The 24,742-nt window shown below is 40.5% G+C and overlaps 3 protein-coding genes across 3 annotated transcripts; all 3 read left to right on the top strand.

Annotated features, from left to right (window-relative positions):
* The first annotated feature begins 184 nt into the window (after positions 1-184).
* LOC137588438 (lysosomal dipeptide transporter MFSD1-like) lies at positions 185-6,618 on the top strand. The gene is made up of 13 exons (XM_068305534.1): positions 185-421; positions 787-887; positions 980-1,089; positions 1,208-1,263; positions 1,362-1,505; positions 1,589-1,747; positions 1,829-1,944; positions 2,386-2,486; positions 2,640-2,751; positions 2,858-2,995; positions 4,309-4,448; positions 4,551-4,662; positions 4,739-6,618. The coding sequence occupies exons 1-13, from the start codon at positions 400-402 to the stop codon at positions 4,877-4,879; spliced, it is 1,452 nt and encodes a 483-aa protein (XP_068161635.1). The 5' UTR covers positions 185-399; the 3' UTR covers positions 4,880-6,618.
* A 1,002-nt stretch (positions 6,619-7,620) lies between these two features.
* Positions 7,621-12,325, top strand: LOC137588434 (lysosomal dipeptide transporter MFSD1-like). The gene is made up of 13 exons (XM_068305527.1): positions 7,621-7,821; positions 8,336-8,436; positions 8,529-8,638; positions 8,730-8,785; positions 8,885-9,028; positions 9,107-9,265; positions 9,347-9,462; positions 9,549-9,649; positions 9,886-9,997; positions 10,109-10,246; positions 11,281-11,420; positions 11,511-11,622; positions 11,705-12,325. Exons 1-13 carry the CDS (start codon positions 7,800-7,802, stop codon positions 11,846-11,848), a joined length of 1,455 nt encoding a protein of 484 aa, XP_068161628.1. The 5' UTR covers positions 7,621-7,799; the 3' UTR covers positions 11,849-12,325.
* Positions 12,326-19,345: 7,020 nt separating this feature from the next.
* Positions 19,346-24,657, top strand: LOC137588851 (lysosomal dipeptide transporter MFSD1-like). The gene is made up of 14 exons (XM_068306156.1): positions 19,346-19,367; positions 19,599-19,699; positions 19,926-20,035; positions 20,752-20,807; positions 20,900-21,043; positions 21,124-21,282; positions 21,373-21,488; positions 21,562-21,662; positions 22,208-22,319; positions 22,412-22,549; positions 22,963-23,102; positions 23,183-23,294; positions 23,366-23,448; positions 24,258-24,657. The coding sequence occupies exons 1-14, from the start codon at positions 19,346-19,348 to the stop codon at positions 24,655-24,657; spliced, it is 1,794 nt and encodes a 597-aa protein (XP_068162257.1).
* The last annotated feature ends 85 nt before the right edge of the window (positions 24,658-24,742 follow it).

The raw sequence follows: 24,742 nt of genomic DNA, 5'->3' as shown, positions 1-24,742 counted from the left end.
TCTTGCGGGCAAGCACATGAAGAAAAAGAATAATTCAGTTGATTAATAATAAATAATTAACAGTATATGACTCTCTATTGATAGTGGTTTATTACGTTTCAAAGCCACTTATTGCGATTGAATAAGTTGTTTGAGTGTCTGGAGGAACAGATTTCAACAGTATCTCGACTGTTTATAGAAAACAGATTCCAGGCAATAAAGTTTCAAGGATTTAATGTTAAACAGATTTCCAAAACAACAGTGGTGTCAAAAAAAGAAAGAAAAGAAAAGGTGTCTTTATTGTGGGGATCTGCATGTCAAATAGAACAGAAGTTCGGGACCGCCTGTCCTGGACTCAGAAGCAGCTCATGTGAACAAAATAAAAGTCAGCAGTCTTTTTACAGCCTCGGTTCGTTCACGATGACCGACCTGGCAGAGAAAGGTATGTCTGACCGCCGGTTTATTTATGAAAAAATGCTGATAGCTTCACTTGGAACTGGAAAGACCGTGAATTTCCCGGATAAACTGGACCACAGAATGACAAACTCAGCATTTTCAGCCTAAAGTGTCGCTCAAAGAACTAATGCGAAGTCAGCATTTATTGTTATGTTATGATCGGCCGTCTTCTAAAATCACTGACCAATAAGTCATTAACTATGGTGTCATGCCAAAAGGTTTTGTCAGTGCTGTTTGTAAAATCTTTTGTTCAAAACCTCTGTTTTCCTAAGTGAAAGAACGTACCGTAAATACCAACGAGCAGTTATTTATTTACTTACTTACTTGTTTGTTTATTTATTTTTGTTACAGCGTATTACCGCTTTGTGGTGCAGTTGTTCAACTGTCTGCTGGCATTTGGCTCCTACTTCTGCTTTGACATCCCCAGTGTTTTACAGAATCAGTTCCAAGGGGTAAGTAGGAGGCATCAGGAGTTCTAATCCAAAGCCTGTTCTCAGTTTGTGGCTCTGTACATTTTTATAACCGGCTTCCTTTCACCTGACAGAACCTGACATGTCCCAATGCAACAGTGATCAATGGAACCATTGACTGTGTGTTGGGATTGGGGATGACCCCTCAGCAGTACAATCTTCTCTATGCAATCTATGCTTGGACGTAAACAAACACACACACTCTTTGCTGACTCTACTGCAACACACACACACACACACACACACACTACTGTAATTTGTGGATTATATCAAGTGCAGCTAATGCCGTCATCTCTCAACAGGAATGCCTTAGTGGTGATCATGGCTGGGTTTCTTAGTGACAAATTAGGAAACCAATGTAGGTTTGCATAATGACTTATATTTTAGCCTGTTCCCCTCGGACAACCGATTTTGTGCTAATTGACGATGAATCAAGTGTCCTTCTCTTCGCTACAGTTGGAGTGCTTTTGTCCTCCTCTCTGTGTGTTTTGGGCTCCTCTCTGTTTGCACTGGGCTCCCACTTCAAAGGAACTCCCTATCTGCTGCCACTCATGCTCACAGGCCGACTCCTGTTTGGGTCAGGCAGTGGATCTCTGACTGGTGAGGCCACTTTATTCACACCATTAGCAGTATCACCTCAGAAGAACAGTCCTAAGATCCTGTGTCGTTTGTGTCCCCATCAGTTGTTCAGAACCGCATCACAGCCTTTTGGTTCAAAGGGAAGGAGCTGGCGTTGGCGTTTGGTCTCACCTTGACTTTCTCTCGCTTCGGTTCAGTCCTGAACTTTTTCCTCACCCAGAGGTTTGAAGAAAAATATGGCATGCAGTGGACACTCTGGGGTGGTACGTTTAGAGCACAACTGAATTGACATCATAAAAAAATTTTCTTTATGCCATTTTGACCATTCATGCTTTGTTTTCTAGGTGCACTATTGTGTGTGCTGAGCTTTCTATCTGCCATTGTAGTCAGTAAACTGGATAAGATTGGGGTGGAGCAGCTGGGCCTAGATGGTGCCATTCAAGAGGAGTCCAGCAAAGTGGTATTTTATTCTATTCTATTCTATTCTATTCTAAGCACTTTATTCATTACAGAGGGGCAATTTGTAGGACATACAGTCATGTCGTAAAACAAAATATATAATAACAGTAAAAATTCTAGTGTATTGACATGCCAACTGTACATTACAACAAATATAAAACAGTGAAGAAATGGAACGACATTATGCTGAACAGATATAATAAACAGTAAAATCACTACAACTCCAAGAATTATCATCTTAAATCCTATTGGCCCTGATTCATCAGGAGGCGGAGCTATGTAAAACAGTACATCATAAGCATAGCATTGGAAACTGAATATTAAAGTGCAGTTAACTCCTGCTGACATTTCCAAGAGGCAATATCTACAAGTCAAAAAGAATAGGACCTAACATTTTTTATTGTTATAAAAAATGTGTCTTTATGTGTGTGTTTGTGTCTAGAGAATTCAGGATGTGAAGCTCCTGTCACTAAGATACTGGTTACTGGTTCTCTCCATTATGTTCTTTTACAATGGTATCTTCCCATTTGTTGCAGATGCCAGGTAGATCTGTCAACATATTCATATGTGCATATTACATTATTTTAAAAATTATCTGATAATTCTTTATCACCTGATGTGCCTAAAGTCATCTCAGAGTGTTAACCCTAGTCAAATGGATAGACTACATATATATAATTTTCTTTTTCTGTCCAGTAAATTCATTCAGGATAAGTACAGTGGCTACAGTCAGAAGGAGGCAGCTTATATTGCCGGTGCAATTTATGACAGCTCACTGGTCCTGTCAGCTGGCGCAGGCTTTCTCATAGTAAGTATCTATAACCTGAATCTGTTTCTAAGCTGTCCACAAGTTGTAAGAAGTAATATCAAATAAGCAGACAAGCAGTAATAAATCTTTCTGTTGTTCATTGCAGGATTACGTGGGTCTGCGGGGCATCTTCATTGTTTCCTGTGCTGTCCTCTCGCTGCCCGCGTTTGGTCTCCTGGCCTTCTCTTATGTCCCCCCTCTCGTCTCCACCATATGGCTGGGGATCACCTACTCCTTTGCTTCTGTGAGTTCATATCCATTTTAAGTCTCCTCAGCATGTCCTAGGTCTGCCATGGGGCTTCCTCCTGGCATGAACAAAAAACCTTCCCAGGGAGGCATCCAGGAAGGCATTAAAAACAGATGCCCGAGCCCTCTCTCGAAGAAATCCCCTCTCGATGTGGAGGAGCAGTGGCTCTACTCCGCTCCTCCCTGGTGACTGAGTGAAGAATCCTACCTCTCAGGGTGCATTGCAACATTGCAGCCATTGTGCCGATCTAGTCAATCTCACACTCCGTCCTTCTCTCCCTTGTGAACAAGACCCCAAATTCACCAACTCTTCTATTTCCCACCGATCTGGAGATGGCAGACCATCTTTTTCCAGTCAAGAACCATGGCCTCCTATTTGGAGGTTCTGATCCCCATCCTGCTTGATTAGCACAGTTGAAAACTACTCTAGTACTTGCTGAAGGTCCAGGCTTTATGAGGCCAACAGAACAACATCATCCACAAAGAGCAGAGATGAAATCCTGTGATCCCCTAGTGGGACTGCCTCAGAACCCTGGCAGCACTAAGAAATTCTGTCCACAGTTTGATGGTTTGCCAGAATTTCTTTGAGGCCGACCAATAGTCCGTCTCCATAGCCTCCCCAAACTCTTCCCAGATCTGAGTTTTTGCTTCCATTACCACTATGCAATATTCCTGGTACCCATCAACTGCCGCCGGAGTCCCACGAGTCAAGACGGCTCAATAAGACTCCTTCTTCAGCTTGACTGCATCCCTTACTTCCGTAGTCTATGACCAAGTTCAGGGGTTGCTGCCGTGACAGGGACCGAAGACTATGCGACCACAGCTCTGAGCAGTTGCTTTTGACAATCGACGTGGAGAACATGGTAAACTGACTCAATTTTCACAGCCTCCCCCGGAATCTGGGAAAAGGTCTTCCGGAGGTGGGAGGTGAAGACTGCGCTGACGGAGGGCTCCACCGGATGGTCCCAGCAGACCATCAGGACATGTTTGGACCTGCTGAGTCTGTCCATACCTGGATCGGACTCAGCTTTGCCCCTCTCAGCCACTGACACTACAAAGCTTGTATGCCAAACATTCCCACTTGTAACATTGTGAAATGATCAGTGCCGGTACATATTTCACCTGGCAAATACAGATTTTGTTGTAAGGATAGTACTTCAGACAAAGGCCAAAATGGAATCCTTTGAAATTAATAACATATTCATGTCCGTTATGTTCATCTATGCTGATGATTTTTACAGCCGAATGTCTTTGTTTCACATATTTTTGACAAAAATTGTCATAGTCTTAACCAACCAAGTTTTATTTCAGCCAAGCATGTGGCCATCTATTCCCCTCGTGGTACCTCAAGCAACTCTGGGAACAGCCATGGGTCTGGCCAGCTCCATACACATGCTCGGAGTTGGGGTGTCCAATCTGGTCATTGGACAGATTTTGGGCACAAAGTCTAGGTAGGAAAGTGTAGTCACTGCAGTCCATCGTTGGCTGATTATTGCAGTATGTAAGAGATTCATGAACTTTTTACTGAACATTTTTCTCTATTCTCTGGACAGTGAAACTAAAATTCCACTGTGGCGTTGGCAGGGGATGATGATCTTCATATTGGCCAACACCATCACCTGCATCATCACCTCAGTGATTCTTAACATTGTCGACTACAGACAGGTAGGTTGTCTCACACATTGTCTGTATAAAATTTTGTCAACCTAATTTATTCAAATGGTGCATGTTTTTGCTACAGGGTGGGATCCTGAACAAGACAACAAAGAGGTCAGAACAAGCAAAGCAGAACTCAGACGAAGAAATCCCTATCATAGTAGAGGAAGAACAAAACGAGAATGTGGCAGCAGAGGAGATCAGTCCTCATTCTATCAACTCTTGAGTTTTCAGTTTTAAAAGTCGACTCTTAATCATTTTATTTAGACTGATCAGCCATATCCTTATGACCACAGACAGGTGAATGGAATATTACTCATTATCTCATGATCATGGCAGTTATTGGAATATATTTTGTAGCAAGGGAAACTTTTGACCTTGAACCATGTGTTAGATCAAGGGAAAATGGGTAGTATTAATCAAAAGTGACCTAAGGCAGTAAAAGAGTGAACCAGCTACAGGGTCACGGGTCATTGATGCCCATGGGGATGAACCAGTGTAGTTTACTCCAACAGATGAACTGCTGTAGTTCAAAATGTTGAAGAAGTTAAAGCTGGTTCTGATATAAAGTTCTCAGAATTCACAGTGCATCACAGTTTCTTGCATGTCTGTAGACCAGTTAGGATATCCCTGCTGACTTCTCTCCACCATCAAGAGTTCCAGTGATACACATGTGAGCATCAGAACTAGACCACAAAGCAATGGAAGATTGGGGCCTGGTCTTTTCTATAATTAGGGTGATTAGGGGTATCTGTGACGGTTACCTAGGGAACACCTGCCGCCAGGATGCACTATGGGAAGGAGGTAGAGGCATTGTGATGCTTTGGCAGTGTGCCCTTCCACAAAACTAAAAATAGTTCAGTAATTGTTTGAGGAATACAGCAATGTTTTGATGTGCTGATATGGCTTCCAAATTTCCTTAATCTCAATCCAATTGAGCATCTGTATGATGTGCTGAACAAACAAATCTGATTTATGGAGCCCTCTGCTCACAACTTAAATAATCTGTTGATAAATTCATCCACACCTTCAGAGGTCTAGTGGAGTCCACGTCTCAAAGGCTTAGAGCTTTTTTGGAAGCAGAAGTGGCTCCTAAACTACATGAGGCAGGTAATCATTATATTATAGCTGCCTGGTATATCATATATAACATTATTCTACTTGGGTATTTGCACAACTCAATTTAATAACATTGTTGTTGCTACAGCAGAGGTGTAAATTTATCATCTCCACCAGATGATATAATGGAAAAAAAATCAGGTATACGTACAACCAAGAAGCATCAATTTATTGTCTATAGTTAAACAGTGAAATACATATTTTTGTCTGTTATTTGTATATTTATGTACTCTATACTTGAATACCGGTACTATAATGTAATTTTATTGATATTTTTTAATTTTATTTAAAAAAAATTAACAGTGATCGGTCTGAAATATCAGAAAATAAAGATGATGCCTAGATGTTTTCTTGGTGTCGTCCAGTTGTTCATGTACTGTATAGTACTGTACTCAGATTCTTCAGTTTAGTTAAACAGGATACAAAATACCCCCACTAGGAGGCGCTACGACTTACTGCATTTATCTTCAAGCTTGGACTCTTAACCAACATGTTAAATATTGGACCATGGACAGTTGAGTTTTTAATACCTAACTGCCCTGTGAGGAAACACTGACATTCATTGAATTGTTACGGCTACATGATTGGATGAATTTGAAAAGCTATTTAAACGTATTTTAATACCTTGATTGTAAGACATTGATATTTTGTTGAATGGATTGTTACATATTACACACCTTTATATTTATCACACTTATCCAGATGCACATTTTAGATACTAATTTCACTCATGGATTAAACTTTAGTCCTCTGTTTTGTAATGAAATGCATTGCTACATAAGGTGTTAGATATGCTAATTTAGATTTCTGATTAAGTCTTCTGTTCAATAAAGTTGTTAATACAAATTATTTTATTTCATTTGAAAAGTATGCCGAGTTATAAGTTGCACAACTGGTTCTTATGGATGCTGTTTGTTGTTGGGACATTGTTACAAAAACTGTAAAAATAATAAAATGAAATAAATTTCAAACTAAATGAATAAACTACTCCATTTAACTGAGTCAACAAAAAAAAGTTTGTGTTAGGACACAAGTGGAACATTACTTCATTTTTTTTGCTGTTACTAAGTACTAACCAACAAATAAAGTTTTTAGAACCAGCACAGATGTTGAATGCAAAAGTGACCTGTTAGCTACTGGAGAATAACACTTCTAGTGATAAACCTCAGCCTCCAACAGAACTATTGTCAAACTTCAAAATCACTGACAAAACGTGAAGGTAAACCTGTGAATGTCGAGCTATTCAGACAGGGCCAGCAGACTTTATGAAATAAATAAATTCTTGTCCAAAATCCAACATGGCCTTTCCCAAAAAGGATTGTTCTCTGGATTCTGTTAAAATGAGACTGGAAAAATTGTTCCACTACTCCAGATATTTCACGGCACATGTTCTAATCTTATTGCCTTCAGTTTAATGAAAATCAGTAAAATTTTGTGTAATTCCAAATGAACAAGCAAAAAAAAAAAAAAGCAAATGTAAATAATTTAATTCTAAAATGGACTGCCCTGAATATGTATATCTCCTTCATTTAAAAAATATCAATTAATGCTAAATATTAAATAATGATTGTTTTAAATAAAAAAGCAGTGTTCAACTATTAATGAGAAATAATACATTAAAAAAAAGTTCGAATGTTGTTTACAGGTTTATACTCTTCACAAAAAAGACATCAAATTTCACATTAATAGTAATAAGTGATGAAAAATACGTGCCGCTCTCTTTAATGTAGATTCATTAAAGCCAAAAAGCTGAGTCGTACGAACGTAGGAGTGTAAAGTTACTCTGTCAATAAAGCTTTTTTTTAAAAAACAAAACAAAAAAAAAACACTTGAATGCGCGCGCAGATTTGTAGCGCACCCCAGACCGCTCCTGTGGTCCGTAGCCGGAGGCGGTGTGGACGTCACAGGTCCGGGATTCTGGGCAGCCAGCGTGACCCCAACAGCCCAGAAAGCCACGGAAACAACAGAAACGGATGTAATTACTCTAGGTGTTTGTTTTTTTACAGCTTCCATCATTTTTGTTCACGATGACTCAACCGGCAGAGAAAGGTATGTCTGCCTGTGTCCTATGTTGTCAGAATAGCTGCGGCCGTAGATGAACAAACTGGGTACTGAATGACCAGCTCAGCATTTTAAGCTAAAAGAGCTAATAGGAAGTTAGCTGTGATTGTTATGTTTATGTATCTGTGAAATTATGATAAATTGTCTCCTAAATCATTAACTATAACGTCATGTTACAGGCAAACAGATGTTTGCTTGTAAACAGATGTTTGCCTTTAACACACAGATGTTACATTGGAATATATATTTACTATATTTACTCAGATTTTCCTTCCACACTAAAAACTACTGGAGTATTCAATAAACAATTAAATATCACACATCATTACATTTATTAATCGCTAGTTGCTAGTTGTTTTGCTGACAGTGAACAAACATGGTACAGGTATTACTGCTTTACTTGAAACAATGTCAGTGTTGTAAAAACCGAGTTTTAAAGTAAAAAAAAGAATGTAATTTGCAAGGAAACATCAATGATCCATTCTTTATGTTATTTCTACAGTGTATTACCGCTTTGTGGTGCTGTTCTTCAACTGTCTCCTGACATTCGGCTCCTACTTCTGCTTCGACATCCCCAGTGTTTTACAGGAACAGTTCCAAGGGGTAAGTGGGAGGTATCATGAGCTTAAATCCAAAGCCTGTTCTCAGTTTGTGGCTCTGTACATTTTTATAACCGGCTTCCTTTCACCTGACAGAACCTGACATGTCCCAATGCAACAGTGATCAATGGAACCATTGACTGTGTGTTGGGATTGGGGATGACCCCTCAGCAGTACAATCTTCTCTATGCAATCTATGCTTGGACGTAAGCAAACACACACACTCTCTGCTGACTCTACTGCAACACACATATCTTGATTATATCAAGTGCAGCTGATGCCATCATCTCTCAACAGGAATGCCTTAGTGGTGATCATGGCTGGGTTTCTTGTTGACAAATTAGGAAACCGATGTAGGTTTGCATAATAAATTTTTATTTTAGTCTGTTCCCTCAGGATATTAATTAGTGATAACTTGTAAGAAGTCATTTGTCTCTCTGTTGTCTCTGCAGTTGGAGTGTTCTTTTTCTCTTCTTTGTGTGTTTTGGGCTCCTCTCTGTTTGCACTGGGCTCCCACTTCAAAGGAACTCCCTATCTGTTGCCACTCATGCTCACAGGCCGACTCCTGTTTGGGTCAGGCAATGGATCTCTGACCAGTAAGATTACTATATTAATAACATTAGCATTGTCAAAACAATATTCCTAAGATCCTGTGTTGTTTGTTTCCCCGTCAGTTGTTCAGAACCGCATCACAGCCTTTTGGTTCAAAGGGAAGGAGCTGGCGTTGGCGTTTGGTCTCACCATAGCTTTCTCTCGCCTTGGTTCAGTCCTGAACTTTTTCCTCACTCAGAGGTTTGAAGAAAAATACGGCTTGCAGTGGACACTCTGGGGTGGTACGTTTAGAGCACAACTGAATTGACATCATAAAAATGTTTTCTTTATGCCATTTTGACCATTTATGCTTTGTCTTCTAGGTGCACTATTGTGTGTGCTGAGCTTTCTTTCGGCCATTATTGTCAGCACCCTGGACAAGATCGGAATGAAGCAGTTGGGTCTTGATGACGCCATTCAAGAGGAGTCTCGCAAAGTGGTATGAGCTTTGTCTGAGCTTGTGTTTTTCAGGAAATGATTATTGTGGAGTTAATTATGTGTTTTTCTGTGTATGTTTATGTCTAGAGAATTCAGGATGTGAAGCTCCTGTCACTAAGATACTGGTTATTGATTCTCACCATCATGTTCTTTTACAATGGTATTTTCCCATTCATTGCAGATGCTAGGTATGTATGTCATTGTGTAACATATACACAATATATACACAATATATATATACAATATATATACAATATATACAGTATATATATTTATATACACACACACACACACAATATATTGTTTAACTTTTTGGGAAGAACCACATTCTTTTGGGATGTATTCTCAGACATGACAAAATTGTGATCCTATGGTGTACACAGAATAATTATGTGTTGAAATACCATTTTCTTTTTCTGTCCAGTAAATTCATTCAGGATAAGTACAGTGGCTACAGTCAGAAGGAGGCAGCTTATATTGCCGGTGCAGTTTATGACAGCTCACTGGTCCTCTCAGCCAGTGTGGGCATTCTTATAGTAAGTACTGTATCTATAACCTGGATCTATTTCTAAACTGTCTACAAGTTGCAGGATGTAATAAGAAGTGAGTAAATGAGTGGTAACAAACCTTTTTGTTGTTCATTACAGGATTATGTGGGTCTACGGGGCATCTTCGCTGTGTCCTGTGCTGTCCTCACACTGCCTGTGTTTGGACTCCTGGCCTTCACCTATGTGCCCCCTCTCATCTCCACCATATGGCTGGGGATCACCTACTCCTTTGCTGCTGTAAGTTTACAACCATTTGGATTTCTCACACCCAAGCTGTCTGACAGATGCATTTAATTTAGAATAATTCTCAAATCATCACGTGAGTCATGACTCAGAATGAAGAGCAATGCCCTTTGGAACATCATGAAATCACAGATACATTTTTACCCTGGAAAAATAGAGATTTTATAGATAAAATGATAACATTAGATTAAAGGCGAAAATAGAACCTCATCGGATTGATAATTATTGTGTTGAGGAGTTGTCATTAGTAAGCACAATTAACTTATATAATTTAAGATTTTGTTATTAAATTTAATAATCCACCTTGGAAATAGTAAATAAATTAACAAATTACGCAATCTGATCACCAAAAACTGAAGGCAAAATATTCCAAAGCAACTCCATCAAAATATGACAAAAATGATCAAAAGTGCCAAAATTAAATAGCATATAATCTAAATCAAACAACAAGTTATATCCACAACAACGAAACACTGAAAATACTGTATATACAACCAACAGTGTAAGTGTGACTGTGTGACAGTCATGACAGTAAGTATAATCAGTGGGTTTCAGTCACTCCCAGCGAAGAAAAAGGAACAAATTACTCACAGTCTAACAGTAACACTATATACTTCTTCCTGGACTGAAGCCTTTTACTGACGGGATGTTGTTTTGTTCTGCTGATGTGGCTGAAGGAGACACAAATGGTGTGTTTCTGTAACAAACCGTGCTTGAGTGCTCTATGTGCACATATGCTGTAGACTGCTGGGACAGGAAAAGGCTGCCCTCTCAGCAGTCCAAGGTCTGGTGACACAACTGGAAACAGGAAGGTCATCTTAGTTCAGGGTTCTCCAGGAACACCTGGAGTTTCCAGTGGGTCTCCTCTTAGTGTAAGAGAGAGTTTGTTTCAAACCTGGACCATGTGGCCCAACATTATATACTCACTTATTATGTTGATCTATGCTCATTAGTTTCACAAAAAATTGACTGCCTTTGTTAATTCTGACAAAATGATGTTAATCTTAACCAACTGAGCTTTTTTCCAGGCGAGCATGTGGCCATCTATTCCCCTCGTGGTACCTCAAGCGACTCTGGGAACAGCCATGGGTCTGGCAACGTCCATACAGATGATTGGAGTTGGGGTCTCCAATCTGGTTGTTGGAGAAATTTTGGGCACCAAGTCTAGGTAGGAAGGTGAACTCACTGCTCTGCATCATTGGGTGAGCGTTCAGTATGTTCAAGCTTCTTGCATTTCTTTTCTCCATTCTTTGGACAGTCAAACTAAAATTCCACTGTGGCGTTGGCAGAGGATGATGATATTCATGTTGGCCAACACCATCGCCTGCATCATCACCTCAGCGCTGCTCAACGTGGTCGACCACAGACAGGTCAGTCTTCACACACAGTGACTGTATACAATTTTGTGTGCCTGATATATTCAGGGTGGTCAATTCATGTTTTTTCCTACAGGGTGGGATCCTGAACAAGACAACAAAAAGGTCAGAAGAAGCAAAGCAGAACTCAGACAGAGAGACTCTCATCCACGAAGAGGAGGAGGAAAATCGGGATGAGGAAGCAGAGGAGATCCCTCCTCATTCTATTAATGCTTCTTAAGTTTTTATTTTGAGGATGTATTTGTTAATCTTTTTGTATATGTTTCTTCTTTGGTTTTTGCTATATTCATTTCAGTCACATTGTTGCCACAGCAGATGATTGGGCTGTGGAATTAACCATTGTTAATTTTCCAACTCCCTCAAAATTATTGATGGAACTCATGGACTATAATCCATGCATTTTAAACATACAACCATGAGGTGTCACTGTAGTATGTGTATTTAAACAATGATATATTTTTACAATCCTGTTTTTAAAAAGGGAAGAGAAATTTCTTCTGCATTTGACTCATGTGACCAGGGAACAAGTTGTTAAATACCTTCCTCAAGGATTCATTGTCTCAGGGCTCGAACCACCAACCAGCCAATAATGGGCGATGTTATTAAATACGGGAATTTTACTAAAATAAAATGCTGATCACATTTTAAAAAAGTTTTTTTCTTCTGAACGTCTTTGTAAATAAAGATGATGCCTGTATGCTTGCTTGGTGTCATTTAGTTTGTGTTTATATTTTTTGTATTTCTTTGATTTTTTTATACTCGCCTGATCCCCGAAGGAGCAGGAATCTTGGGAACATTGGACGACCCGCTCCACTGCTGAGCCACTGCCGCCCCTTTTTTGATATGTACAGAGATTCTTCAAAGCTCAGTTAATTGGATGGGTAATAAAAACCACCACTAGGTGAAGACTTCATCAGAGGGAGGCTACTGCCCTGACGGCCTCTAATCCTGGTGCTCCACCTCTTTCTTACCTGCCCAGTCAGAGAGCCATAAAAGACTTTCCTGTCACTTTCTTTTTACCGTGTCCATCTCTGACTTCCAGTATTTGTGAATGCAAATGTATTCAAGATGGACAGGAGTACAGTACTGAGCGGTAGATGAGTTTATTGAATGGTCTGCAAAAAAAAAACCTGTACTGAATGTAGCAAACATCAGAGAGATGGTGACTGACTTTAGGAAGAACAGCACAACCATGAAACCACTGCTGGAAATGGTCCAAAGTGTACTAAATTAAATTTAAATGCATTCATTTCAATATCCTGCTTCCAAACATGCACACGGCATCAACCACACAACCTCCACTAACTCTCATTAGCAGAGGTGAAGGAAGCAACTATTGGAATTACAATCATCAAGTGCCCAGAAATACCCCTCTAGGTTAGTAAAAATCTTTCTGTGTAATGGCTGAATGTCTGGTAGCTGTGAAATCGTCTGCTTTAAATAGTTGTGTGTTCTACAACTTTTGTGCAAATTGTTCTTTGCTGTTTATTTGATATTTCAAAAAAATGTTAAGTCAGTAGTTCAACTATAAATCTAGAATATAATCTGCCAGCACAAAGATTTCTTTTTAATCTCGATACAGCAAGATATCCATTGTAGTGTGATCTGCAGTGACGTGTTCATTTTTGTTTACCTTCAAATTTTCATTTTTAATTGTTAAATAGTTACTTTATCCTGACGAGCTAAAGTCAGTCAACACAAATAGTTGTCAAGATAGAAGTCACCTAAGTTTCTTTCAGCAGCTGTTTTATTTTGGGACAGTCATATAAAAAGTGCAAAGCATCTCAAACTAAACAAAACACGTATATACTATATGGTAAGTAACGTATACAAACCGTTACTTACCTTTATTAGTGTGTTTTTATATCCCATGAACTTTGTTATGGGACTTTAATTTGATGCCAATAAAGTTTTCACAGATGGATGTAAATGATTGTTCTTATTTTCCTTATCACTGTAAATTCTAACACATGCTTTTCTTAAAAATTTCGAGTTATCTCAGCTTAGTTTTTAACAACACTCAAGTTACTTAAGTGACATGCACTTAAAAATCGAAAAGATTCATCTTACTCAAGATTTTTAAGCGAAGTTAGAATAAAATGCAAATGTTGAGGGAGGAGCGGTTTGTGAAACGAGTCAGACAAGTGCAGTTCGACTCTGAACTCTCCAGAATTTTTCCCGGGCAATGATGGATCAAGTAGGACATTTTTGAGAGGTTGCAGTTGGGATTTTTTTATGCTATCAATGCCTATTTGGTGAGTATTTTTTCTTTACCCTTTCATATACTCGTATGAATGTTTATTTTTTCATCACTGAGTGTGAAGTTTATTAGTTTTTAGTCAAGTGTTTAGCTAGCTTATAACAGTAAATGTGGAGGGTTGTGTCAGCAAGGCATCCGACGTAAAAACTTAATTAGTGGAAAATTAATCATCTCAATTATTTTTTGTGGTAATGCCAGAAGTTTGCAGCTGAAAGTTATTTAGAAAATGACCTTATTGCAGAAACAAAATACAGTTTTCTCCACAGCTTTTTATTCATAAATGTAACAGAATGCAATTTAAGGTAAAAGTGGCATATGCAGTCAAATGTTCACGTTAGTTTGGGTTAGGATTTCGTGTTTCTTTTTTTACGTGGTAAATGGGTCCTTCAGGGATCGTTCAGGCTGCTCCGTTGTTTTATGCTGTTCCTCCACGCGTGATTCTGTTCTTTCTGCTTCTTTCTGAGCCCCCCCCCCAACATAAATTCTGTGCAGAATTCAGCTAAATAATCCTCTCACTGAAATTAAAATGTTCATGTTCCAAAACAAGATGCTGTGAATTTTGTTATCATGAGGGAAGTGGTTTTATTGTTCTCAGTACTTACAATTTTTTTTCCCCCAGATATAAAAAGTGTATCAAAAACTTCCCGTGCAGTGGGCCTGTAAGTATTGTGCATTTTGTACTAAAAAGAGAGGCTACTTACTTAAGCATTACCGCCTATATCATGGGCCCCATACTCGGATCTCACCACTCCCTTGCCTTCATGGAGAATGTTCGTGCACCTTTAAATCCTTTAATGCACTCAAGGTACACTTATCAACTTCAATTCACACCTCCAAAGGAGCTTCTCCTGCATCCCTGTGGAGGCTGGGGGCATTGAACCTGAATACTTGATGTTCAAAACTTCCATTGCTGAAGCTGCAGCTGAGAGCTATGGTCTCAAGGTCTTGGGTGCCTCAAGGGGCGGAAACCCTCGAACACCATGGTGGACTCCGGTGGTCAGGGAAGCCGTCCGACTGAAGAAGGAGGCCTTCAGGGGCATGTTGTCCCTGGGGACTCCTCATGAGGGGGAAACGGGGGACCGTCCAAGCTGAATACGGCAAGGATGGGACACTGTTGACCTCGACTGAGGAGGATGTCGGTTGGTGGAAGGAACACTTTGAGGAACTCCTCAATCCAACTACCCCAACTGACCTGCCCTCTGTTGCAGAGGCAGAGCTGGAGGATGATGGGGGATTCGAGTCAATCTCTCGGGGCGAAGTTACCGAGGTAGTTAAACAGCTACACGGTGGCAAAGCCCCGGGTTTTGACGAGATTCGCAAATGCCGAAGGCTCTGGGTGTTGAGGGGTTGTCATGGATGACACGCCTCTTTAACATTGCGTGGAAGTCTTGGACGGTGCCGAAAGAGTGGCAGACTGGGGTGGTGGTTCCTCTTTTTAAAAAGGGGGACCATAGGGTGTGTGCCAACTGCAGGGGCATCACACTCCTCAGCCTCCCTGGGAAAGTTTACTCCCAGGTGCTGGAAATGAGGGTCCGGCCCGACTGTCGAACCTCAGATTGAGGAGGAACAATGTGGGTTCCGTCCTGGTCGTGGAACAACGAACCAGCTTTTTACTCTCACAGGGATCCTAGAGGGGGCTTGGGAATATGCCCATCCAGTCTACATGTGTTTTGTGGGCTTGGAGAAGGCATACGATCGGGTCCCCAGGGATATACTGTAGGAGATACTGCAAGAGTATGGGGTGAGGGGGCTTCTCCTCAGGGCCATCCAATCCCAGTACGCCTAAAGTGAGAGCTGCGTTCGGGTTCAAGGCAGTAAGTCGGACTTGTTCCGAGTAGCTGTTGGGCTTCGCCAGGGCTGCGCTTTATCACCAATTCTGTTTGTGATTTTCATGGACAGGATATCGAGGCGTAGTCGTGGTGAGGAGGGGTTACAGTTTGGTGGCCTGAGGATTGCATTGCTGCTTTTTGCAGATGATGTGGTCCTGTTTGCGTCATCAGCTTGTGACCTGCAGCGCTCACTGCTCCGGTTTGCAGCCGAGTGTGAAGCGGTGGGGATGAGGATTAGCACCTCCAAATCTGAGGCCATGGTCCTCAGCAGGAAACCGGTGGACTGCCTTCTCCGAGTGGGGGATGAGGTCCTTCCACAAGTGAAGGAGTTTTAAGTATCTTGGGGTCCTGTTCACGAGTGAGGGAACAATGCAGCATGAGATTGGACAGAGAATGGGGCAGCAGGAGCGGTATTGTAGTCACTTTACCTCACTGTTGTCACAAAGAGGGAGCTAAGCTGAGAGGCAAAGCTCTCCATCTACCGTTCAATCTTCTTTCCTACCCTCACCCATGGTCATGAGCGATGGGTCATGACCGAAAGAACGAGATTGCGGATACAAGCGGCTGAAATGGGCTTTCTCAGGCGGATAGCTGGTGTCTCCCTTAGAGATAGGGTGAGAAACACTGCTGTCCACGAGGGGCTCAGAGTAGAGCCGCTGCTCCTTCACATGGAAAGGAGTCAGCTGAGGAGGTTTGGGCATCTGGTGCGGATGCCTCCGGGGCGCCTCCCTAGAGAGGTGTTTCTGGCACGTCCAGCTGGGAGGAGACCTCGGGACAGACCCAGAACCAGGTGGAGGGATTTTATCTCAACACTGGCCTGGGAACACCTTGAGATCCCCCAGTCAGAGTTGGTGGATGTGGCCGGGGAAAGGGAAGTTTGGGGCACCTTGTTGAAGCTGCTGCGCCAGCGATGCGACTCTGGATGAGTGGTGGAAGACGGATGGACAAAAAAAGTTAATCTTAAAAGACAACATAGTTTCATGTTGTCAATGTGATTTTTTGCAGGGCTGATACCTTCTGTACCTTCACTCAGGGCGACTTGCTTAATCACTTTTGGAACAATACACATTTCAGATTTGTATGATAACTTCCCAAAAACTACAATTACACCTTTTAAGAAAGTTTAAATTTTGCTTAAAAATTGTATATTTTTAGTTGTAAGTGAAATTTCTTTGTTGTAAATAACTCCACACCCTCTCTACTATTTCCAGATATTTGCTGAATTCAAAAGAATTGCCAGTCAGAATCTTGAGGGAGATTCTGCATATGATACGTTTCCTTGAACTCTTCAAATCCAAGCAGGGAACCACTGGACAGAAATTGACAGTTACTGCAGCAGGTCAACTTGGAGGTAATTTTATTCACCATATTTTAAGGAATTCTTAATGTCATAAACGCATTGACTCTTCTTCCAGAGACTTTACAAAATTAAAGATTTCCCACCCAGATTATTCAACCGATTTCATTCACTGTGTGACATAAATTTTTCTTAAAAATTTGTCTTTGTCTTTATTATATTTTATTTCAGACCTCAGATGTGACTGCACTGTGCTCTGTTGTACTTAAAGTACTTGTTCATTTTTTTTACTTTTTTGGCCAGTTTGAAAATAAATGCTACAATCCTTGTAAATGTCTTTTTTGGATTATTATACATAACACAATATGTTTACAAAATGTCATAATTGTTTATTGAAATATTTTTTTTTAAATTACACATGTTTCTTATTTAGGCATGCCTTAAAAATGAAGTTAACCCGGCCCTAGTGCCCATGCTTTAAGCTGGCAAGTGTTGCTATGTGCACATATGGTTCATGACAGTAGTCACTACTGCATGTTCAAGGCAAAACACTGGAAGTATCGCAAGACTGGTACACGGCTTCTCAATACTGTAACTCCCCAAACTTAAAAATCCAAGACTGACAGAGCTGAAATATGTGCTCTGTTGTGTTGGCATTTTTTAGCAAATGTTTGAGGAGTTATGGTATTGAGAAGCCGTGTAACAATGTTGCGGTACTTGATGGCGTTTCGCCTTGAATGTCATTTACACACGGTTGCGACTGTAATGACCTGTATACCCACACTTGGCAGCTAGCGAGGCCATATAGGTAAAGGGTTGAACATAGGCTGGGATAATTTAGAAAATGTATGCAAACTCATTGCCTTAAAAGAACTAAGCTAAATCAACTTAAAATGTACTTAGATTATTTTAAGTCAACAGGGCTTAAAATTTGTTGAGTTGCATGAGTTTAAAAGTTTTAAGTATTGGTCACTTAAAATGACCAAGCTAAGGTTGCTTAAAATTTTTAAAATTGCATAGCTTAAATGTTTTAACCATTGGCCACTCTGGGCTTGCACTAGGAGGTAGTATGACTAAGCCACTGTGGCTCAGTGTAAAAGAATTGAACAAGCCACAAAAAGCCACATTCTGTGTCCAAGATAGTGGTGCAGTGCACGGACGACCGACGCTCGTTGCAGGGGGCGTGGGAGCGGACAGCCGGGAGATGTTTTAGAAAATGAGGTTGTTTTCCTGCATTCTGGTGCATTCTGAGGACAAAATCTTCTGTTCAGTTTACCTACAAAAATACACTAAAGTCAACAGTTCAAGCTTAACTATCTTTATTTCTGTCCTACTTTATGCAGGTATGAATGTGAGATTCAACAATTGAAAACTTGCATTCACTATGTGAAGATACAGTCATAAAAAATATTACTCAATGTTTACTTGTAAGTTTTACTTAGACTAGAAGACATTTTAACTTTAACCACCAACAACACCATTGGTATGCCATAGTTTATTTTATTTTATTTTATTTAATTCAACAACATGATTTTCAATTTAAAAAGGCATGAAAAATAGCAAGCGAGGTGAATACATATTTACATGCATTGCTGGTTATTCCTGCCATTCATAGGTATCAAAAGTCTAAGACTACAAACAATCATTGATAATATCTTTCATTTACCTTCTGATTGGTCTGTCCCCACTCTTACCCCCTCTCAACATTCCTCATTTGTTTATTAATGAGGACTTTAACACAAACTCTACTAGAAAACACTGGATTCTTTTCATCGATCGTCCTCGCCTTGTTGTACACAAATTCACGGGTTCAGCTTGTAAAAAAACAATATTTTGTTTTTCATTGGACGAGAGATCATGACCCGAGTGCATATTTAATGATCGGGAGCGTTCAGGTCAGTTTGGCTATTTCCGTCGGCATGCGGAAATAGCAGCGCTAGCGCCGCTCGCTAGCGGAAATAGCGGTGATAGCGCCGCTAGCGAGCGACAAAGTTTTAAGTTTTAGCCTTTTTTCAGTAAAAATAACAGCGCCATTGTGGCTACACAGTCTAAAAACCTCGTAGCCAATCTGGAGTTTACTTCGCCTATGGCGAAGTGGCGAATGGCTAGCGCAAGCCCAGCCACTTGAAATGACCAAGCTAAGCTTGCTTAAATTTTTTTAAGTTGCATAGCTTAAAGGTTTTAAGTATTGGCCACTGAAAATGATCAAGTTAAAGTTCCTCAACCATTTTAAATTGACTTAGCGTAAGTCATTTAAGGCAATGATTTTGAATAAATTTTATAAGCTAAGTCAGCGTATTTTATTTTACAGTGTATCCACTCTCATCAACAATGGTGCAACACGTGGAGAAAGGTAGGTTTTAATTGTATTTAAAAAAAATTTTTTCACAAAACAAATTAAATTGTAACACAATCAGAATACAAATATATTATTACTATTTTAGATATAGCGTTTTTTATGTTTAGGTTAAAGGTGATTTTGAAATTGAAAGATTTACATTAGAACCTTGTGTAACCCCTGTATGAAATACAAAATTTGGAACAGGAGAAAGCTTGAATATTAACATGACTGGATTCTTTACAGCGTATTACCGCTTCGTGCTGCTGTTCTTCAACTGTCTGATGACTTTAGGACCCTACTTCTGCAGTGACATCCCCAGTGTTTTGCAAAATCAATTCCAAGGGGTAAGCAATGGTTCTTTTTTATCAAGAGTTATTATCATAATAGTTTGGTGTGAGAGAAGAGGATTCAAAGGACAGGGCTAGATGGAGGAAATTGATTCGCTGTGGCGACCCCTGAAGGGAAAAGCCGAAAGGAAAAGAAGAAGATTATCATAATAGTTTCGTGTCAAAATACCAAAATGTCTGTCAATTTGTGGCTCTTCACATTTTGCTTCCTTTCACCTGACAGAACCTGACGTGTCCCAATACAACGGTGATCAATGGGACCATTGACTGTGTGTTGGGATTGGGGATGACCCCCCAGCAGTACAATCTTCTTCATGCTGTTTTATCATGGATGCAAGTTCTCTCTCTCTTGCTCTCTCCCTCAGACACGCTTTCTATCTCTTGCACGCACGCACACACACACACACACACACACACACACACACACACACACACACACACACACACACACACACACACACACACACACACAGACACACACACACACACACACACGCACACACACACCATCACACTCTCTCCAACATGCCCATCCTCCAGGCCTCATCCTAGGGTAGGGCAGGGTAGTCTCATGAACCTCTCTCAGTCTGGACGGTCACCAGGGCCAGATTGTCTTGGGAGACCCTTACAGAAGCAAATTGCCCCCAATGATATAACTCCTAGGATCATTCAGGCACTCCCAAGAAAGTCTGCAGCATTGTTTCACCTTATCATTCCATTTTAAGGAATTAACGGTCATTGTTTGTATGTATGTAGGTAATTACGGTATTTTAGTTATGTTAATCAAGTAGTACAACCGTTTGAGTAATCTGTGACATTGGTCGATTACAATGACCAATCAATTTAATCGACTGATCAAACAATGTGGAGATGACTCAATGACAAAATGTAATCCTTATGTTCACCCATCGCCTCCACCGTTCCCAGATCCACAAACAAGTACCATGTTAAGGACACATTTAGAGAGGAGTCCACGGAGTTGGGCTCTCATACAGATAAATGTTGGATTTATCAGGAAAGAGCTACAGCCGATTGTGTTCTCTCAACAGGAACGCACTCGCATCGGTTGTGGCTGGATTCCTTATCGACAAATTCGGAAACTGCTGTAAGTTTACATATACCTTATCTATACATCTGCCCAACAACCAACTTATGCTAACTGATAATGAATCAATAGCCCCTTTTTTCTGTCTGCAGTTGGAGTGTTTGTGTCCTCCTCTCTGTGTGTTTTGGGCTCCTCTCTCTTTGCACTGGGCTCCCACTTCACAGGAACTCCCTATCTGCTGCCACTCATGCTCACAGGCCGTCTCCTGTTTGGGTCAGGCAGTGGATCCCTCTCCGGTAGGGCAACTTCACACATGCCATTACCACTGTCACCTCAGAGGAAAATGTAGTCATTCCTTTCTTTGCATGCTCATCAGTTGTTCAGAACCGCATCACAGCCTTCTGGTTCAAAGAGAAGGAACTGGGTATGGCATATGGTCTCACCTTGACTTTAACTCGTCTCGGTTCAGTACTGAACTTTTTCCTCACCCAGAGGTTTGAGGAGGAATATGGCATGCAGTGGACACTCTGGGGTGGTACGTTTATAATACTGCTCAATAAGGATGATCTAAGAAGGGAGTTTTCCTTCATACTATATAGCAAGTAAATGATGCTTTGTTTTCTAGGTACATTACTATGTGTGCTGAGCTTTCTAGCTGCCATTGTAGTCTGTAAAATGGACACTCTCTGGTTGAAGCGGCAACGGCTTGTCGGTAGCATCCAAGAGGAGTCACGCAAAGTGGTATGAACTTTGTCAGGAAGGGCTTGATTGTTTGTGGAGTTAATTATTTGTTTTTCTGTGTGTTTGTGTGTAGAGGATTTTGGATGTGAAGCTCCTTCCATTGAGTTACTGGTTGCTGGTTCTCACCATCCTGTTCTTTTACAATGGCATCTTCCCATTTATCGCAGATGCGTGGTAGGTGTGTCAATACACAACTAACATACTTCATATGGGAGAAAGTCAGTGTAAGGTGTTGTTTTCAGGAAACTGAAACATTGCTAGCACAGATCTGCCCAAATAAAAATTTAAAGAGAATGCACCACTGTGTGTATTTGGATTATTTAGCTTGGGTACTTTATTTCACAGTAAAGTGTGTTTTCTTCTTCTCCTTTCGGCTTTTCCCTTCAGGGGTCGCCACAGCAAATCAGTTGCCTCCATCTAACCCTGACTTCGGCATCCTCTTCTCTCACACCAACTACCTTTCACTACATCCATAAACCTGTTCTTTGGTCTTCCTCTTGGCCTCCTGCCTGGCAGTTCAAAACTCAGCACCAATATATTCACTATGCACTACCAATATATAACACAAAAAAACAAAATGTGTGTTCTTCTGTATTATCTTTTAATTATTATCTTAATTTAACAGCAATAAAATATATGACAAATTACAGCACTGACATGACCTAATGTCTTTTGTAGAATTCTTCAAAACTGACATGATTCTGTATTTTTCTATCCAGTAAATTCATTCAGGATAAGTACAGTGGCTACAGTCAGAAGGAGGCAGCTTATATTGCCAGTGCAGTTTATGACAGCTCACTGGTCCTCTTAGTCACTTTGGGCATTCTCATAGTAAGTATCTATAACTTGGATCTATCTCTAAATTGGTGCAGGAAGCAATGAGAAATAAGCAGATGAACAAATCTTTCTGTTGTTCGTTGCAGGATTATGTGGGTCTGCGGGGTATCTTTGCTGTGTCCTGTGCTGTCCTCACACTGCCTGCGTTTGGACTCCTGGCCTTCACCTATGTGCCCCCTCTCATCTCCACCGCATGGCTGGGGATCACCTACTCCTTTGCCTGTGTGAGCCTAGATCCATTTAAATTTTTAACACCTGTTCTCTCTAACAGAGTTTTTTTTTTATTCTCAAAGTTATCAAGGACAGCGGTGGTAGATTTTTTGTCGTCAAATACAGGTATATGTTGTCATTTTTTCCCACACTGTCAAAAAAGACAGCTTAATCATAGTTAAATAGTGGGCTAAGGTTAAAAAAAATCCGCCTAACAATTCAGCCTAAATTATAAATAAAATATACATATACAATCAGCCCCAGGACCTGCGTTAGCGGATTGAGCAGGTTGGAAGATGAATGAATGGATGAATATATAATCAGCTCATCTCACTTGTAAATATCCATTTTACAAGTAAATACTCTCTATGTGTCATCATCAGGACAAACGTGTGTCCTCATATTAACCAGTTGTCCCATATCGCAGGTGAGCATGTGGGCATCTATTCCCCTAGTGGTCCCTCAGGTGACTCTAGGAACAGCCATAGGTCTGGCTGTTTCCATAGAGATGCTGGGAGTCGGGGTGTCTAATCTGGTTATTGGATCGATTTTGGGAACTACGTCTAGGTAGGAGGGATTGCAGAGCATTATGGGGTGGCTCATGCAGTGTGTTGGATCCATACTGACCTTCTCCACTGTCTGGACAGTGAAGCTAAAATTCCGCTGTGGCGTTGGCAGAGGATGATGATCTTCATGTTGTCCAACATCATGAGCTGCATCATCGCGTCAGTGCTTCTCAACATTGTCGACCACAGACAGGTCAGTCATCACACACGCTGACTGGATGGACAGGTATATAATGTGCTAAGTTGAGTTTTTTCCCTGTATAGGGTGGCACCCTGAACAAATCAACCAAGAGGACCAGCCAGCAAAATGAGGCAGAAAACAGCAAAATTCTGCCTGTGCAGAAAAAGTAAATGTAAATAAAAACCAAGTTTGTGTACATCTATCATATGCCCTGAATGAAGTGAGATGAGTCGTCTGATGTGTAATGGAAAGAAATAATCAGGAACACATACATTTGTTTAGATCTTGATTTTTTTTTCTTTTTGTCATTCTTTCAAATAAACCATACCTCGTTTCACTATTTTATCACACACTCAATTTGTGTAGTATTGTACTGCCGTGTTAATTACAAGAACACACAGATAAAACAATACAGTATGACCAAAATATAGACATGACAATATTAGACACTCCACAGATTTACTGACCATATTTTTGACTCAGTATTATTTAATGCTATTTATATATCAAATGTAGATTCTCCTTTTAGGATTCTTTGTTTCATATTTTAGTTGACTAAAGTTTTTCTTTGTCAACATCTATTTTGAGTTTATTTGTACTCTCTGTTTTAATTTGACACACTCAAGCAGTCACCAAAAATTGTAGTCATGCACCATTAGCATGACTAAATGTTGATAATCACACTGGCAAACTATCAGGGATTAAAGGCAAAACCAGACAATAGTCAAGTTCATTATGTAAAAAGATCAGTGCCCAAACTGAGAGATTAGAAGATCAATGAATCTCAAGGAAGGGGAGAAATTTACTTCCTAGAGGTCAGGTCCTATATTTACCATGAAGACAAAGCCTAAAAATATACCGTGCTTAATCCTCTTAAGTGTGTGTGGTTGGAGTTAGCCCTGTAACTGCTTTATTGACAACACACACGCACGCTGAGTCAGTCACAAAGTCTTCAAGAGCAATTTAATACCTCAGGACGCTTCACCTCAAGTCTTCGTGCTTCATGATTTCACACTTGGAGTCCATCTGCTCACTGAACTGTATGGCTGAGAGCCTCGACAGCATGACAATGTCAGGCCTTCTCAACCTCAACAGCCTGGGGAGGATCTGTGGATCTAGTCACAGCAATGAAATGGTTGTTTTGGATCGGGTCAAGAGGAAAAACTCCGTCAGGCGCATGTCAATTATTGAGGATGGTGAAATTGCAGAGGTTCTTTACCTTATTCCTAAACAGTCCATGATGCAGCAGCTGCCGTTCCTCAACCCCAACGACTACATCCTGTGTGAGAAGTTGGCCAGTATCCCTGCAGAGATGTCAGGTAATGAGTGGTTTACCTTCTTATATCACAGATATGTTAAAAATGTGTTGCATTAGTGAATTGCTAACAAATTAAATAATCAAATGAAGCAATGCAATAAAGAAATTAGCATCATGTGACAAACTTATTTCAGCAGGCAAA

Source organism: Antennarius striatus, chromosome 21 (genome assembly GCF_040054535.1).
Source record: "Antennarius striatus isolate MH-2024 chromosome 21, ASM4005453v1, whole genome shotgun sequence".
In the NCBI taxonomy this organism is placed as follows: Eukaryota; Metazoa; Chordata; class Actinopteri; order Lophiiformes; family Antennariidae; genus Antennarius; species Antennarius striatus.
The sequence above is the reverse complement of the archived record's forward strand: the minus strand, read 5'-3'. Positions and strand labels throughout refer to the sequence as shown.

What these genes read in the sequence shown, in the direction of transcription:
- LOC137588438 (XM_068305534.1), top strand. Translation starts at nt 400, where the DNA reads ATGACCGACCTGGCAGAGAAAG. An exon ending in TATGCAATCTATGCTTGGAC is followed by an intron (nt 1,090 to 1,207) that starts GTAAACAAACAC and finishes ATCTCTCAACAG; the next exon opens with GAATGCCTTAGTGGTGATCA. An exon ending in GCAGTGGACACTCTGGGGTG is followed by an intron (nt 1,748 to 1,828) that starts GTACGTTTAGAG and finishes TTTGTTTTCTAG; the next exon opens with GTGCACTATTGTGTGTGCTG.
- LOC137588434 (XM_068305527.1), top strand. Translation starts at nt 7,800, where the DNA reads ATGACTCAACCGGCAGAGAAAG. An exon ending in AAGAGGAGTCTCGCAAAGTG is followed by an intron (nt 9,463 to 9,548) that starts GTATGAGCTTTG and finishes GTTTATGTCTAG; the next exon opens with AGAATTCAGGATGTGAAGCT. An exon ending in ACGTGGTCGACCACAGACAG is followed by an intron (nt 11,623 to 11,704) that starts GTCAGTCTTCAC and finishes TTTTTCCTACAG; the next exon opens with GGTGGGATCCTGAACAAGAC.
- LOC137588851 (XM_068306156.1), top strand. Translation starts at nt 19,346, where the DNA reads ATGGTGCAACACGTGGAGAAAG. An exon ending in TGCAAAATCAATTCCAAGGG is followed by an intron (nt 19,700 to 19,925) that starts GTAAGCAATGGT and finishes TTCACCTGACAG; the next exon opens with AACCTGACGTGTCCCAATAC. An exon ending in ATTTTGGGAACTACGTCTAG is followed by an intron (nt 23,103 to 23,182) that starts GTAGGAGGGATT and finishes CTGTCTGGACAG; the next exon opens with TGAAGCTAAAATTCCGCTGT.